At 42.0% G+C, this 18000-nt stretch overlaps 1 protein-coding gene across 3 annotated transcripts in view; it reads right to left on the bottom strand.

Moving 5' to 3' along the window:
- The window catches only part of stk32c (serine/threonine kinase 32C), a 37550-nt gene extending 27530 nt beyond the window's left edge, over positions 1-10020 (bottom strand). For 2 of the 3 annotated variants that reach the window (XM_019367011.2, XM_019367015.1), the window contains exons 1-2: positions 9867-10014; positions 873-1046 (exon numbers count right to left, since the gene is read on the bottom strand). In XM_019367011.2, the coding sequence (XP_019222556.1) occupies positions 873-1046; positions 9867-9985 (293 nt within the window). In that variant the 5' untranslated portion in view covers positions 9986-10014. Of the gene's footprint in view, positions 1-872; positions 1047-9866 lie in introns of all 3 variants that reach the window. The other variant, XM_019367013.2, reaches the window with a different exon arrangement.
- Between the last annotated feature and the right edge of the window lie 7980 nt (positions 10021-18000).

Raw genomic sequence — 18000 nt, 5'->3', positions numbered from 1 at the left:
TGAGGCCTGGGGTTCCCCACCCCTGCTCCATAGGGTTGGGATCAGGTGACTGACTTGGCCAGTGAACAATATTCAATTTCTTTGCCTCAAGAAACTCTTGGATTGCTTTTGCGGTATGCTTTGGGTCACAATCCATTTACACTGTGAAGCATCGTCCATCCGTACTGCTTCTATCAGCAGTCACATCATCAATAAACATTAGTGAGCCGGTTCCACAGGCAGGCATACACGCCAGTGGAACAACACTGACTCCACAGTGTTTGATAGACAGTGTGGTATGCTTCAGATCATGAGCTGTTCCTTAATTCGTCATGGAATAATGAGGAAACACACCTCATCTGGCTGTGGGACTGACTGAAAGTCAACTTTCCAATAGCTTCTGAGCCTCTGAAAACAGGAGACTTTGAATTCCTGAACATTTAATTCAACACTTTTGTTCAACCCTCTGACTTAAAGTTGAAGGTCTGCACTTTAATCACATCCCACCTGTTTTATTTAAAATCTACTGCAAAATCACAAAATGTCTAATTTCCAAAATAATTATAGACCCAACTGTGCACACTTAGGCCTTTTTCCTTGACTTTGTCTGCTGGACACATTTGCTTTTCTCTATGCACATAGATATGTTTGTTATTTCCACCTCCAAAGCCTTTACTCCACTGCAATCTTGCAGTTCTATGCAGAAAAAAAAGGGTGCAGCTTTAACTTTGCTTTATGAAACAACCTTCAGAAACTGTCTCCTAAGGGTTTGAAGGGCAAATTTATGAAAGCGTTTTCCATATAAAAGAACACTTCATGCCCTGTTTATAGCCATAGACTTTTCAACAGCTTGAAAGCTGCTGGAGGCCTTGAATTGAAATGAAAAGAAATACCTATGGATGATGTGCTGGCTCTGCAGGTAGTCCAGCGCCAGCGTCATCTCACAGAGGTAGAGTCTGACTGCGTCCTCGCTGAACTGGACGTTCTGCTGCAGGTGGTAGCGGAGGTCTCCTCCCAGCAGGAGGTCCACGACCATGAACATATCCTCCTCGTCCTGGAACGAGTACCTGAGTGCAGTGGGATGAGACGGCGCTCAGTCACGGCCCAGTGTGGGAAAACATGCTGCGCAAACAACCGCGAAGACTGAACACACAAGACCGCAAACACGCTCAGTATGCTTTTCATGCAGGACACAGAGTGCGTTACATGTGCAAATATTATCAGACACGCATGCTGATGAGAAGCACGGAGGGTCGGCGGATGAATCTGCACAGAAGCAAATGCAAACATGCACAAATATGGCACATGCACACCTCACAGCCACAACATAATATCCATGCCAGCTGTGTGACAGAATGCAGAAAGAGAGGACGTCACTGTCAGATCAAAGCTCGACAATAACTTAGCTCGTGGCCTGCTACACATTTTTTGTCAATCAGGCTTACTGGTCATGCACAACAAATTAAAACACAGCCTCTTAGTGATCCAGGTGGGGATTTGTAACAGTCCACTCCACAAATTCAGCTTCAAAACATTAAGCAACACCGGTGAACACAAATGTTTTTGTACAACAGAATCTAATCTCTCATCTGAGAAAAATAAAAGCAGAATAATATCTTAATAGACCCGGAGAGGGAAAACACACCAATCCGTGGTGACTTCTTCCATCAAACTTGGCTTAATGTGGTTGCTGCTGAGCCAATTCTTTACTTTCCCATTAAAGTTCTGATGCTGTGGCGATATCATTTCTTTTTATAGCTCACAGGTTTCCTCTGTATCTTTGGGCTTGGCTGTGAACACTCATTGGGGGTGGGGGCATTCTGATTGCTCCTATTCAGGTGCAATTTCCTGCTGCTCCGTTAGAGAGAAAGGGAGTTTGCTGCAGAGGCCGAAATCATTCAATCTTATCCACAGAAGGAAAAACCCATTTGCAGAACTGCTGGCTTTTTCTCTTCTCCTTAAAACACCACACGATTAACTGATGAATCACCCTCGACATTCATGCGATAGGATAAATAAAGGGGGGAAAAAAAGAGGTGCTGCAGAACGGGGCAGAGAAAGTTTCCAATACACTTCCACATTCCCTCTTTCGTGCCACTGCAGCCTGCACTCAATAGGAAATGACAGCAGAGCCACCCTACATCATGCACAGTACACAAAGCTGCCCTGACCTGTTTAAGATCAAACTCCCCATTAAAACAAAACAAACAAAAAAACTAATATTAGCCTCAGCAGATGGCCAGCTCTAGGATGGCGTTTGCTTTTGGCAGGGTTTCCACACTGTCACCTTTTTATCACCTCATTGTCACAGCCCGATTCCTCAAACCCAGTTGACACACGAGCTTCTGCTGAGGTGGCACTCGCTATCTCAGCGTACCACAAAACTTTCAGCTTCCCTCGTCCACCGCTTAAATATCAGGGCTCCTGAGAGAGAGAGCGAGACTGCAGAGGCTTGGACTGCTTGTCATTCCCTTCCCCGCTTTCACTGAGGTGACACGGAGATGTCAGATACAGGCCGACAACTGGAGCATATGAAAAGCTCCAGCACTGACAAGCCTTGTCACCTTTAAGACTCTCACAAAGCACGGGATGGAGAAGAAACACAAACTGTTTTCTCTCTCTTTTTTCTTTAAGGGGGGGGGGCTTTGCTCCAAATAAACACAGTGTGAAATCCACAAATTCGACAGTTCTGACACTTTAAATAAAAGCCTCTCCTGCTGTGAAATATGATCTGAGCTACCGTGGAAAGGAAACTGAGGTGTATTAGTTGAAGAGCACTTGTCTGGAGAGAGTTTTTGAAGACATCCATCCTTCCTATTTCCTTTCTGGCGCTTGCTGCGGTCTTGGTCGCAGTGGTGGCAGCTTAAGGGGTGAGGACGCGCCAGCCAAAGTGCCGATAGTGTTTGTGACTTTGCAAAAGGAAAATCCAAACAGGCGCGCCAGCTTCACAGAGCGATCGCCCTGCTGTAGAGAAGAGAGGAAAATATGCAGGGCTTGAATATTTCGCCCTCTTCATTCAACTACTTCTATTTATTTTTATGTGTCAAAGCCCAGACTGCGTTAAAGGACAGAGTTTTGAAGTTGACTTGGGCGCCTTGAGCTAATATTTTTGCACAAGATGCAGTCATTTGATCGAATGTTCACACAAAAACAAATTTAGATTTGGGAACCTCTAACTCTTTCATATTTGTCTTGGAGACATTCACTGTAATATAGCTACGGGTCAACATAATGTTTAACCACTAATCTCATTTTATGTGCTTCTGCTGCATTTGAGATGAGGATAATTTATTGAGTGCCGCTCTCCTAATGAGCACAGAGGAATTGTTGCACAAACCCTTGAGTATGAATGAATGCCTAGCAGTTATTTGGGAGAAGAGTCTGGGGAGAGCCGTTACTGTCCAAAACCACGAGGAAGGACATGCGGGAAATGGCCGGGACAGGACTAGGCTGCCACGATTGCGGGGACTAAGAGAAGAAGGTTAGCCGGCTGGAAGGAGTACAAGGAACAGGCTGAAATAATCAGGCCACAATGACAAATGAGCCCGGGGAGGCAGGGAGGAGAGAGGGAAATAGAGGGACAGTGGAATGAGTTTTGAGGAAAAAGCTAGAGTGAGGCAAGAGCTTGTGATTCTGTTGGCTCTAACCGCTCTACAAAGTTTCGATGGCCTACATAAAGTTGATGATAGAGATGGCTCAAACTGGCTGTGTGGCTCAGTCACAAGACTTTTGCATGATCCTTTGAGGATTCCTGTAACAACGGTGTGAGTGAGCACTGCCTCCAACAACTCACCTTAAGACAAAACACCTCCACTGGCCTGCTTTCACAAGGCACACTAAAAATCCTATGCCCTAAAAAAAAAGTTCTTCTTTCAGAGTAGTGTGTGTAGGGCACTTTGAACAAAAGTCCCAAGTCCTTTAGTGCTGGCAAGTCTAGGATGAAATAAGCTTTCATAATGCAGTTTTCTTTGGGTCACATTTGGCCTTGACTTATAACTTTGAGTCAGGTTGACTCTGGCTGCCTCAACTCAACCCACTGTCAACCTTATATGAGCCAGATGGTCAGGTGTGTTGTGGCATTTAGGTCAGAACTGGCCCACAGATGACTTGTCGTTACCTACATCTAGTCCAGCTTATGACTTGCGGTCAGATATAATTATTATACTCGTAGAAACCGATATTCAACCCAACCACAAAACACTTGCCAGAACTGAGACATAAGTGCCAAAAGTAGCCCAGAATAGGCCCAGATGTGTCTGAGTCTGGATATTGCCTGGAAGCACGCTTTATTAATTATGGCTCAGCCATACCAGTGTGACCTAAGAGCAATCACTTTCAATACAAAGTGATTGCATAGGACACCTGTGGGGAGGCAGCCTGCCTTCCAACAACCATGACCCCACTCAGACCGACTGCAGTCACACAGATTGGTGAAGGATTGCAGACACACTGCACACTGCAATCAATCTGAGTCAGTCTATGCTGATAAGAACTTGTCTGTGAAGCGTCTCTTTGCAATAGGAGATTCAACTCAATTTGCTTGTATTCTGATCATATTCCTATATAAAAGCAGGGTTGCTCAGCACCCATGCAATTTTGCAGTTAATCTTATTGCTGTTTTCTTACCGTCTTGATGCGCCAAAGTCGCTTTGAAGACAGAAACTGACTGCAAGTGGCTGCGAGCCTAGTCCCCATCTTTGTAGCAACCATTTCAAAGACAACAAGACTGTAAGCACACGGTTACAGCAGTCTCCCACCAATGCTGTTTCTCATGTTACTGTAGCATTAGAGAAACTGACTCCTGTGTTTGTGGAAAAGATCTCGTAGTTCGTCTTTTATGATGATGATTTAAGACTAAGGCCCCTCATAGGGCTTGTTATAACTGCTGACTGGAGGTGTAGAGGCTAATTTGTTCCATGGCCTCCCGAGGCCTTGTTCCATCCAGGTCTGCAATCAATATTCCTAATGGAGGCCGAACAGTAGAGAGCACATCCATCCTCGGAGCTGCTCTCGCTTGCTTTATATGAGTCTGATGGAGGGAAGGATGGCATGAGGCAAAACACTTCATGCAGCTGCTCCAGATGACTCACCCTTGTTTTGATTTTTCAACCTTTCACATTCTTCGAGATGATCCCGAGAGAGTGGGGAAGCTCTTTGACAACAGCTGCCATGATGCACATCCATTTGGTCACTGGTGCATCTCCTTAAGGGAGAATTGGTTGGAGCATTAAAGGGAAAACCAAACATTTACTATGATGTACAGACCAGGGGATCAAATTCCTTTCTGCACCCTGCTGTTAGTTATTCTCTGCTTCTGGGTGGGGACCCCTGCATTCTGGGGTTTCCGACATTGCGAGGAAAAGAGGAAGTCGGCGTCTTCTCACGGTTCGCAAATCCTTACAAGGATTTGTGTGGATTTGGAGTGTGCAGCAGATGATAGTTAATTTTTCCTCCTCTAAGGTAATCCATTCAGTGTACCCTTGACTCCTACACATCATTTCTATGCGGCGAGGGAATGGTCGCAGCAATTACCGTGGGCTGCAAACTTGACATCCGCCCAGCTTAAAGCAGCCTTCCCCCGGCTGATGGGATTCAGTGTGGGCTTTCACAAGACCGCTTCTTAATGAATTTCTTGTGATGCTACGGACGGAGCGGTTCAAAAGCACAGGAGAATTCAACGACGTCTCAATGAAAGCGAAACCTCCATTTCCTGACGCAGCGTGCCAGGCTATGTAGGTATCAGCTGGAGGAAACCTAACAAATCCTTTTATTCTGCACATCTCTCTTTTTTTGACAAAACATAATCAGCACCAAATACTTTCTTAGTACAGTCTTGTGTGCACCTCCTGTCTTCATAATAATCCCCCTCCTCCTCCTCCTCTCTGTGTGAGTGTGGAAGTCATCTTCATCTGACAGCCGTTTGGTGGATTTTCCAGCATTTTTTAAGACTCTGACTATCTGTTTGCCTCCCTCCTGGCACAGTATCAATAAAAGCACTCCTGTGAAGCTTATCAAAACAGGCGTTTCTTGTAAGTTGGATCTTTTTGTGTGTTTGTTTTTTAAAAATAGGCATTTCCCAAAAACCCTCAACTGCTCTATGACATATGCATTAATAAAGTACCGAAGTGCCCAAATTCCAAGGACCAGAAGTCGTATGGTTCTGTTTGATAAGCCTATGGATACCAGCAACTGTCTGATCAGCCTACCCACACAGGGAAACAATTATTTTCTTAGCTATACAGTAAGAGGGGAGACAGGAAGGCAGACTTCTCATCACTCCTCTCTCATTACCTGCCTGGCTGAGATGTTGTATCACGCAGCAGCTAAATGGAGCAGTTTATCCGATGCATACAGGTGCATCGCAAAACAATCCTGTCACGCACAGATGCTCACAAAGCGTCTAGTAAACTGCGACAGAAATAAACTTGCGATAGAGACTCAAGCAGTAGATTGATTTGCTTTATGTCTCACTGTGTTCTCACATCCAGCTTTCAGGGAAATATCAGAACTTTCTCGTGATTAGTCGTTTCCGTCAGTCCAGCGTAAATCCAACTGCTTGTTAAGGAAGGAACTAAACAAACCTGTATTTGAAGTGATCTTCTGAATACAGGTTTGCAGGAAAACACCTCATGTTTCTCTCGCTCTATAAGCGTCAGAGAAGTCTGCAAACCTGAACGCTTTAAAACATCAACGCAGCTGCTTAAGTTCAGGGTAACAGCTGCATCCAGACATATTTACAGATATCTGCCTGTCACATCATCTAACAACAATGGCAACAGCCTGTTGACAAAGTACTCCTGCCTTCTGGATCCCTCACTGTTACACCTTCTTTGTTTGTCCGTCTGTTATTGCACTTCATGTGAAGTTAGACAAACCGAAACATTTCATGGCATTATTAGATTTCAACACATCACAAAAACAACTTAAAATGCACAAACGGTAACACTGCATTCAAGAATCTGTCATTCACTACTGATTCAACCAACAGTCATCATTGTAACTTCTTTCCAAGAGTGACTTGACAAAAATAAGTCAGACGATTTTAGTTCGTGGGCCAGATACAGTCTCATCTCATAAATGGGTCATACCATATGACACATAACAGCTCTTTTTAAAGCAAGCTGAAATCATAGGCCAAGTGAAAGATCCTACAACTCCTCCTTTAAAGATCTGACAACTTGTTGGCTCAAGACTTTAGTGTGAAAGTCTTGAGCCAACCCTCATGTCTTCATATTTTGCTTCCAAGGAGCCAGACTTTCTAAGCAATAGTTATTCCTGAAGGTCGTTTTAAGTGTTTCACCATTTTTTCCAGCAACATTTTTATTTCTTCCTATTATTATTGCTTGTTAAGCCAATTAACACTGAGCTGTGAATCATTTATTATAAAAAAGACAGATGAACCACTGTTATGTCTACACATAACAGACAACTTGGCAAATAACCGATTTGAGACATGGTCTCAGTGAAATGTTGGCTGTCAAGAAGCCATTTTTAATGAACAGAAACAGGGAGAAAAGACTGAGGTAAGCCAAATTATACAAGGATCACTCTGATAGTCAGTGGCAACAGTTCTTATGGAGTGATGAATCAAAATTTGACATTTCTGGTTCAAACTGCTGTCAATATGTATGGAGCAGTGTGTACAGCCATGGTAAAACAGTGGAGGCTCTGTCATGATTTGGGCCTTCATTTCAGCCTGTGCTGTTTTCTCCAAAAGCTGATGAATGCAGAAAAGTCCCATCAGATTTCAATCCACCATGTATCATCTGGAAAACATCTGACTGGCAACAGCTTTATTTTGAAGCATGACAATGATCCCACACACACTGCCAGTGCAGTAAAAGCATACCTGGAAACGCACACTGGAACTTTATCAGTCATAGATCGGCTGTTCCAGAGGATTCTGACAGAGAACGGAAACAAAAGGCGGCCAACATCCAAAGAAGAGCTTTGAATGTCCTTCGGGAAGCCTGGAAAACTATTCCTGAAGACTACTTAAAGAAATTAGAAGAGAGCTGCCTAAGAGAGTTCAGGTGGTGTTTTAAAATGAAGGTGATGATAGGACCAAACTGTCACTCCCTATCTTAATTGCCCCTTGGGGATAAATAAAGTCTCTCTGATTCTGATTCTCATACATTATATTTACATGCATTTCCATTTCCACGTTTCAATAAATCTGGACCCATTTCCTATTTTCCTCACAAAACAAAGAAATGGGGGGCGGCACAATCCTGTATTCTCCTCATTTAATGACTAATCCATTTATAAAACAGATAATGAGCGGCCTGAGCTAAGCAAGTCCAATTTCAGCAGCATGGCTCAGTTTTTTCAGCTTCATTAAATCTACTCTCATTACATGTACTTTACAATTTACAGATCACAGCTGAAAAGCACCAAAAATTCACATGTAAATTTTTTGTAACTGAGCAACAACATTTACATGTTTATTATTCAAATCGTTTGTCTCGATTTACAAACACTTTATTGTTTTTGGCATAATCACGAATGAATTCTCAACACATTTTATTGGAGCTATTAATGACTTCCCTGCAATTTTCACAAATTTTTCCAGTGGAACTTGTATTTGAGTCTCGGGCTGTAGAGTAACTAAGACTAGTGCTCTTGATTATATTTTAATATGCGTGGAAGTGACAAAGCTCAATTGGCTTCCATTAATTAGGAGCAGAGGCAGAAACTCCTCGCAGATGAAACACAAACCGTCCGCTTGCACGGATACCGCTACAGGTCTGCAAGTTCGGTTTGCAAAATCGTCCTCACCGTCCTAAAATAACACGTGTCAAAGATAATGGTCCAATTAGAATGAAGACTTATGGCGTTTTGAATATAGGACCAATTATACTTGGAAACGAGAGGAGCTGCTCGAGTATGAGTTTCTGTGTGCTCCCGGTGAGATGGACAGGCCATTTTTTTGGAGCATCTCAAATGCAGAGAGAGGAGGTGTGAAACTTCTCAATCCCACGTAGCCACAAAGATACAGTTCAGCATGCTTGTCACTAATGGGTATTTAAAACAGTGCTGCTTGCAGAGAGAGAGTGAGGGTGAGCTGAGCAGCACAGCTAGAACTAGAAAACTAGAACACAGAAGGCTTTGGCAGCCATAAACTCCTGCAGGGAATTATAAAAAATAAACAGGCCTACTACTGTACGCTCATTAAAATGCCCTCAGTTTGTTCTAGTGAAGTAAGAGTATCTAGCAGGCAAATGCATTCTGCAGATTGATCTTAAATCATTCACAACTTGGTAAGGAATGAGCCCCGGACACGGCTTTGTCTCGCTCCGCGTAATCAATCCATCACGGAACGTGGGAATATTCTGACAGCGATCGCTCGGAGACGACGAGCACGTGCACAACCGCTCTACCAATTACAGAGGAGCAAAGTGCTTTGTGTAATACGGCGTGAATGCCGTGCCAGGTCCCCAATTACATTTAGAAATGTGTCCCGCCCGAAGATGAGCATTGAATAATGAAAGCAGCCTTCATTCACCCACATATCATACTCGAGGGAAGAGTGAGGTCATTTCAAACCACAGTAATTATCAAATGTGTGCTTCATGGGCTCAGAGCCAAAATTAATATCCCAGAATATCTCTCCGCTATAAATTGTTTCTTAAGTTAATAGCTGTTGGTTTCTGAAGGAGAATTTGTTTCAAGCTTTAATTAAACTTTTTTTTTTACCCACATGCAACACATAACATTCAAAAAGAGTGCTTCTATTTAAAGGATGCGACAGATTTTTACAGCAAGCGTGCACACGTCTACTGGGAATCACTTGAGGGCGGACGCACGGAACGCACAGACAGGCGAAACAGGCAATCGACACAGACAGAGCCGACCACACTGAAAGTGTAAAAACATAGGATAGTCACCAGAGATTTACTAAAAAAACATGTTCAATTTCCTGTAGGATCTCAAGCTCTCTAAAGACGTTTCGGACCTCATCTCTCTCTATGCACTGCTGTTTGTTCATGTACTTCATGGCGTACATCTTCTCGGTGTCCCTCTTTTGTACAATGCATACCTGCAGCAGGGAAAGGACAGAACAGAGGGAGGGGGGGGGAAAGGGAGAAAAGACAGAAAAACAAAATTGAGCACGTTAGTACAAGATAAAATAAATATTTAGCTGCTTTTCGTGCAGGTGTACAAATGCGGTCACGCTGCTGTGTGAATGAAATGTTTTCTAAACAGCCTACGGCATCGTTCAGCTGCTGATTAGCACGATAACCTGAGTGGATGCCCTGCACTCATAAACCGAGCAGCTCAAATAAACTTCATTTTCAAACACAGGAGTCAACAACAGAAACCACTTCCAAACAAATCACCTCATTATTTATTCAACCACTGATTACAGTTTTTTCTTTTTCTCATCAGGAAGTATCAGTGAAGGGTCAGGAAAAGGACAGGCCTCCAGAGGGGTTGCTACAATAACATTACAGCTCGCAGTCATTAAAAACAGATCACAGAGCAAGTCCTGCTTAGCAGGCCACCGCTGGATTTTATCTTTTATGTTTTCTGCCCGTTTTTCCACTTTCATCTTCGCATAAAACTCCAGAAAGACTGATTTAAAGCTTGTGTGTGAATAACACACATACCCATTACACGTGTGCTGTGTCATAGCAGACTTGAACACATGAAATCAGAATCAGTCCTTTTGATGTGGCTTTCTAGCCGTCTCCAAAGGATGGTAAGGGCTAATTTGCATGACTGTTGAGCAGGGATGCCACCAACGCGCGACGCTGTCAGTAAAATGCTTAAATGGGCCAGAGGGAGAATACCCATTTACAGTAGCTTCTGCAAAAATATCGTCTTTCTTCAAACCCAATTCTTCTATATCACACGAACATGAAGCCTGCAGACAAATATGTTAACTTGGCGGCTCACCCAAGTAATAGGCGACTCGTTTTAGCATCTTTGTTAAAAAAATGCTTCTTTTTTGCCATCTAAAAAAAAAAAAGACATGATATCCAATTGTACAATTCCCTTGCTTTTATTTTGAAAGTTCAATGGGCGCTAACCAGGTACCCAAGGCCCTGAGACGGCCAAGTACCCAGGTACTCATTGGCTCTTTGGTCAGATTGGTGAACTACTTCTCGACATCTTTAGCTTCTTTAGCTGCAGGGTCCCTTTATCCAGAACTTCCAGCAGGTGGCGAGCTGGTTCATGTGCCACAAAAAGGATCAAACACGGTAAAGTTGGATTTTATCCATCATTTGAGAGCAGCCAATTCTACTGAAAACCTCCTGAATCTGTAGGAAACACTGGTCCCTAATCGAGCAAAGTCATTAACTGGAATGTGGGTACTGCAGCTAGATTTCTATTAGCGACCGTTGTCTTGGTTTTGTTTATCTGGGTTTCAACAAGTGTGTGTGTGTGTGTGTGTGTGTGTGTGTGTGTGTGTGTGTGTGTGTGTGTGTGTGTGTGTGTGTGTGACAAAAAGACCCGACACAGGGAGAGTATCACAGTGGCAGCAGGTCAGCAGGAACACCATTACTCATCCTTGTAACACATTTAAAAGATGCCAGCCTTGTTTTTAAAGCCAAGGAAGGGGCCAGGGTGGAATATGATTACAGACCACCTACATTTAAAAATGTCCTCTGGTTTTCCTCCTTAACTGGATTTCTTCCAACAACATGGCATCTTGTGCGCATGCTAACACAGCGAATGTGAAAGTTAAAAAAACCACATAAATCTCAGCATCAGTCACTGTCCAAATACCTAAAGAACAAACTCTAAGCAGCCGTTTTGGCCACCGCTGCACTGACTGTAACATTTGGCCACCTCATGATGCTAACCCCCTCCCTATTCCTGTTATAGACACTCAGCCATTGCTGGATTGAATTGTCCACCAAGGATCTTCTCACAGGTCTGCTTGTTACAGTCAGATCCACACAGATGGCTGTTACACAGCACTCTGGCCCTGCTGCACTGCAAAAAACACCCTTCGCAGCTAGTCATTTTTCTCATTTTTTCAGTCTTAGAAAACAGGAAAAAAATGCCAGAGGGAAGAGAAACTATCCCTCGCCTCCATCCAGATGGATGTTTGTGCAGCTGTGCATGCTGCAACACTTTTCACAAATATGATGATACAGTCCTGAAATGAGTTACCGAGCCCTACACTGCTATGTTTAAATTATGTTTGCATTACAAACAAATAAAGAGGCTTCAAGAAGCTAGATACTTCTGCCAATGAAATAACGGTTTTTCCTCTTGATTTGCTGGGAAAAAATGATTTCAAGACTGAACACCAAGCTTAATGAGGTGTTAAAATAGACATTATGTGAACAGTGACAGGAGGAAAGCCATTACTGTGTAAAACATCATCTACTTAATTGTACTCATGGTTTCCCCTGAAGCACAGAGCTGTAATGTGTGCCAGGTCTGACTCGCTGCCTCTCCATTTTCTTCCATCTGGATCTTCAAGTTCACCCCCCCTCCTATCACGCTCACCAGCTCATCGTAGCTAACATTCATCAAACCCATTCTTCGTCTCCTAAACTGTTTGTTTGCCAAGTCTCCTGTTATTGTTAAAACTGTTGGTATATTACTGCACACCAATGTGGAATACAATAATATCAATTTTAGGACAGTATTTTAATGACTCGCACAAACATGATTTATTAAGTTTACTATGGTTTGTCTCACAAAATGTATTTAGTGATGCAAATTTTAAAGTTATTTAATTTATTTAGTTTTGTACCTGATGTTGGTTTAATAGAACATAAGTAAACAGACAGTATAAAGGCAGCCACATTACGTTTTGAGAAAGCTGTTTCAAAAATGGAATTTTACTTATTATAGTAAAGATCAACATCACTAGAGAATAGAAACTAGATGTTCTGTTTCCCCACGACTCCACACTGTAGTCACTTAAAAGCCGTTCTATCCTTTTCAAAAGTTTTTAGAGATAAAAGCAGGATTTTCAGATGTGCTTCCCCCGATTCTTTCTTCAAACAAAAAGCACAATACATTTTTAGAGATACTCTAGACTTCCTGTAAGTTTTATTAAAGAAACTGCTTCTTCTTTTCTTTTTTTCCCCAAAAGGTCCCCTATGCGCGACTCCTGCACAACATGGCTTTGTGTTCACTGTCGATCATATAAACAATATACAGAAGTTCATTTAGTAAAGAAAAGAAAAAAAATGATTTACAGAATAAAGCAAAATACATTTCAATATCGCTTCACCTGATTCGGTTACACATCGAAAAGGAGTGGTAAGAAGTGCACGCGTATTTAACCTCTTCGACATCAATCGGTTATCAATCAATATTTATTCAGCTTCCTTATTGATATAATCTGCAGCAATAATGATGATTTCTAATATAACATATACACCACATTATACAAGATATCATCATGTTTATGTGATGATGTGATCTGATTCAATGTGATGTGATGACTTACCCAAGAACAAGTGTTCTCATTAGTGGTTTACATATTCCAATCGAATGATTAAAATTATCAGTAAATGTGAAATCTTGAGGTCTGAAGTCTTTTGACTGAGAGAACAGTAAAGATGATGAATGGCTGTACACAGCATGTGCTCAGTTAATGACAGCACTGATTAAGAATGATGTGCTTTACATTTTTTCACTGGTCTTGCTGATGTGCACTTTAAAAGCACATGAAGAGCAAAAAATAAAATAATAATGGAACTCCTTCTCTTCTCTTAGAGCTCCTTCCAGTTTCTGTGTTTATCATATTTGTGGGATGTGATGCGCTTGGAGCCTGCTTTTGCTGCTGTGATGCAACATGTCAAATGTAAGTTGTCTGACTGAAATCTGTTCTCATGTTGAGAGTTGAAAGGTCACCAAAGCAAATCAAGTAAAATCTGAGAAATGTTTAGTTTGTTTAAATTTTTAACTGTAACACTATTTCTACGGCACATTATGTTTATAATGTACAAATTGGTAAATATCTCAGGTTCACAGCTTGTTGCTTAGGACCGCAAGGTTTACAGTTTTGGGTTCATGTATAATCCATCTGTAAAGAGAGCCGGCGGAGGCACAGGGGGAGCTGAAGGTTATAAATAGTGTCAGGCTTTATACATGAAAAATCAGTTTGAATGGATGTTTTCCTCATCACGCTTTTCTGTGCTGACCATATTCCGTTACCCTGCATTGCACAAAGCTACTTTGAAATGTATTTATTGGTGATTGTGTGTCAGTATTGTAGAATGTAAAAACACAACATTTCCAAACCAATCAGATATCAAATTGTCAGTCATCTTCCACTAACCTCGTGTTATCTGGAATCCTCAGGAGCCGGTCAGCAGAGTGAAATGATGACTTTTAAAAAGGATTTATTCATTTATTCATAGAGTGTATTAGCAATTCAATGCATTAGACCAGTTTAGTATGGAGCAGAAAAAAAGTGACAATTTGGGGGCGAGAGGTGTGAGGTGGAATGTTTTGCAAGCTATTTGCATATGAATGGAGACGTTTTCACCTAGAATTAAATCAGTGGAGATGGAAGATCCCCACAATCGCCGAGTGTGGGACTGAGGCGCCGTAAAGGGATACCTTCTGAGACAAGTTCTCTCAGAGCAGTCGTGGACACTCAAATGTTCCTAATTATTCTGTAACATTATCTCTAAAACGCTAACGGTCGGTGTGAGTCAGCCTATCGTTAACACTGCTGGCCAGGCTCTCGTTGTTAAATTCTAATTTAGGAACACCTGCTAGTCAGATTGCTTTGAATATTTGTCAGAGATAAAGGTCAGTTTGTTTTCAAACAAGCAGGGCGGAAGAGGGGCAAATCCGAGGATGGTGCCAGATCTGTCCGCTGGCTGACCGGCTGCGCATCTGGGAGAAGAGCTGGCTAATAAATTGGCACAGCGGCCACGTCAGGCTCTGGACTGACCAGCCTCCAGCCAGCAAGAGTCATCCAAAAACAAAAAAGAGAGAAAGAAAGAAAAGAACAGTGCTGTCTAATAAATGAGTTAAAAGTCCCAGGAAATGTTAGTTCAGCATAAACAAAATGATCAGGAAACTTTAGAAAGCATTTCATGCACACATTTAAACTTAAATATCTATTTAATCTGCTTCATTGGCACTGCCTGCACTGACAGCAGCTGGCTGGAAAATGGCAACATGTTTCCCAGCCTTATTTAAATTTTCTAAAACTGAAAAAGTAACAGAAACACAACAGAAACATGCCTGTGGATCCTTTAGGAAAAACTACCACAGTGGAGAGGTTTTGGAAGCTTTTACTTTTATCTCAGACACAGTTTTAGAAGACATGTTGCTGGGTTGTGATGATGCTGTTCGACTAAATCTGTCGACATTCAGATAAAATGATCAAAATCTGTATTTTGCCTAAAAGTGCCTTTGGCGTTGTTCCCTCTACAGCAGCGACACACAAACACATGTGTGTAAGTCACATAATTGACTTCCCCGAACGCTCTATGGCTCTTAGTCCCAGTGTGCTGCTTCCAACTCTAGAGTTTAATTAAATTAAATCTATTACGTTTTCTGTAGTTACTGTCTAAAATATACACTGTTACGATGTTGACTGTTCATATCAAACATGTATAATGAGGTTAGTGGATGCACGAGCAATTCCCAGTGGTTGGAAACTGTGGAAGAACCAAAATTAAGGCTGTTATACACCAAATATGTTGTGGAAAAAACAACATCAAATTCCAATTTTTTTTATGAATATAAAAACAATAAAAACCGAGAGTACATAGAAGGAAGAAAAAAAGTTGTAACTGACCTCGAGTGAGCATGCAGCTTTTTTCATAAAACAGGACTGCAGTGAAAACGCCCTCAGTTCAGATTCAGTGATTAGTCAAAAGATCTGAAAGCAGCACTGGTGACCTTACTAATATGATTATAAAAACTCAAAAAATAGTCCCGAGGTAGTCCCTGACTTTCTTACTGTGTTTCAGAGAAAGCGACGATACATACAAATACGTCTTCTTGTCTTTGACTTTTTGGACCAACAACAAATATTTCCATCTCATCTCTGTTCAGTTCTAAAAACTTTCAAGAGATCCAACAGCCAACGCAGCTTCTTAATTTGTGAATAGGGGTAAGATCAACTGTGTATGAATGGTAGGGTATATGATGATTCCTCATGATAGTACCAAGTGGGAGCATGTAAAGATTAAAAAGTAATGGACCTAGGACAGACCCTTGGGGAACACCTGATTAAATTTTGTGCAGATCTAAAACTTTAGGTATGATGAAAACCATTCAAGAACTTGACCTTTTAATCCAACTGAATAAAGGTCATGATGCATTTAATTTTCTTTAAAAACAAACCAAAATTCCCGTCAGCAGGAATTGTACTTTACAACAAACATCACTAAAAGTGAGTCAGTAGAGTTTGGCTTATTATTAGCAGCAAGCATTTACTGAGAAAATCTCTGTCAATGGAATACGCTACAAGCTATATGAGCTTTTGGATACACAGACAGACAATTTGTGTTAATTCACTGGGATTTGTCAACATGGAAAACTGTCCTATATTGTGTCTTTTTGAGCCCAGCAATTTATGGGAGTGACAAATAGCCAGCTGCATTTACTGATCGCAAACATACAGAAACAGTCCGAGTGTTATTGAATTCAGCAGTGCAGCTATGAGACCGCTTTAGTCCCATGCACCAGGGGACTTGAAGGGTGGTGTAGTTAATGAGCAAACACAACTGAAAAGGAAAAAAAAGCCCATTCATATGGGCTCTGACCAGGGTTTAGACTTGGCTCCAGATTTCATGTCTCCAAGCAGCGGGAAGGACGGCGGCGCTGGCTCTGGGTGAGATGCTGTCACAACGCTGGCTGTAATCTCTGACCACCAGCTGCACATAGCACCTGTTTATCTCTCCTACAGAGTGCTTTTTAGAGGTGGCCAGACGAGCGCACAGACACACACAATAAGCATTAATTCAGGGACCACGCCATTTCTCTGTATATTTCTCTATGTGCTGTTAGAAGCTATTGGATGCAGGGGGAATCTAAAGGCAAGGAGTAGCGCCACAGATGAGAGCACCTGCCTGTCTCTGCCTCACAGAATCCATGCTTTGCATCACAACAGCTCAGATGCTCACTTTTAATAGTTTTGAGCTCTGGAGCATGAAACCAACTTTGTTTTTGTTTTTTTGTGTGTGTGTGTTTTTGCAGCACAATCATTATTTAATAAGGACTAAGAGAGGCGAATGACACTAATAACGAGGAGCTTGGCGGGCTGCTTCCTGGAGTTGATCTCCGTAGGGTCAGCCAGGGGCGCCTGGCAAGCAAAGAGACACGTACCTATGACTGAACAGCACATGAAAACATTCAATAGTCTAAATAAAGGCAGCTCAGTTATTCACCCATATGTTCTAGAAACCTGAGGATCCTTAATGAGGCGATACGAGCAGCAATTACAGATTAACAGTGGGGCTTCTGAAGGGAGCAGCTACATGTAAACTCTGATTTAAAACCAGAAGTAATCCATTAAAAAAAAGCAACAAAAATTCATTAATTTTTCAGCAGAGTGCACACTGCACAGAGCCAAGTGAAAGAGAAAAGATTATTCAAGGATGCTGTAATTAATATTGTCGTAGAAGAAAAGGCCAGTGCAGCAGCTGCTGTATATTACAGCGTCTCAAGCGTTCAAATGTGAACGAAACCATGATTCAGGTTTCTATTTAAACAACGCAGCCTACCTAAATTTGCTGGAAAAAAATTCCACTGGGACTCAGTGTGACCTATCTGCTGGTATGACCCATCTATTGCAGATCATGAGACTAATTATATATTCCACTGAGATGATCTGTCCAGCTCTAACCTCAGCCTTTTTACCCAGCTGCCGAACGGGTGGAGGATGTTAATTCAGGAGGTCACTGGATAATGATTCCACGGGGCATTGGAGAATTCACAGTTAAAAAAAACAGAAGAAGAAAAGATTCAGTCTCTGGAGTGAAAAGCACCGGATTTAGTTGAGCTAAGGAGGGGGAAAGATTCTTGAATGTAACCTAGCACGTCTCCGCTCATTTTTAAAGGAGGTAATTCCTTAATTAA

This window comes from Oreochromis niloticus, linkage group LG13 (genome assembly GCF_001858045.2).
Source record: "Oreochromis niloticus isolate F11D_XX linkage group LG13, O_niloticus_UMD_NMBU, whole genome shotgun sequence".
NCBI lineage: Eukaryota > Metazoa > Chordata > Actinopteri > Cichliformes > Cichlidae > Oreochromis > Oreochromis niloticus.
Note: the sequence above shows the minus strand (reverse complement) of the source record. Positions and strands in the feature narration are given on the sequence as shown.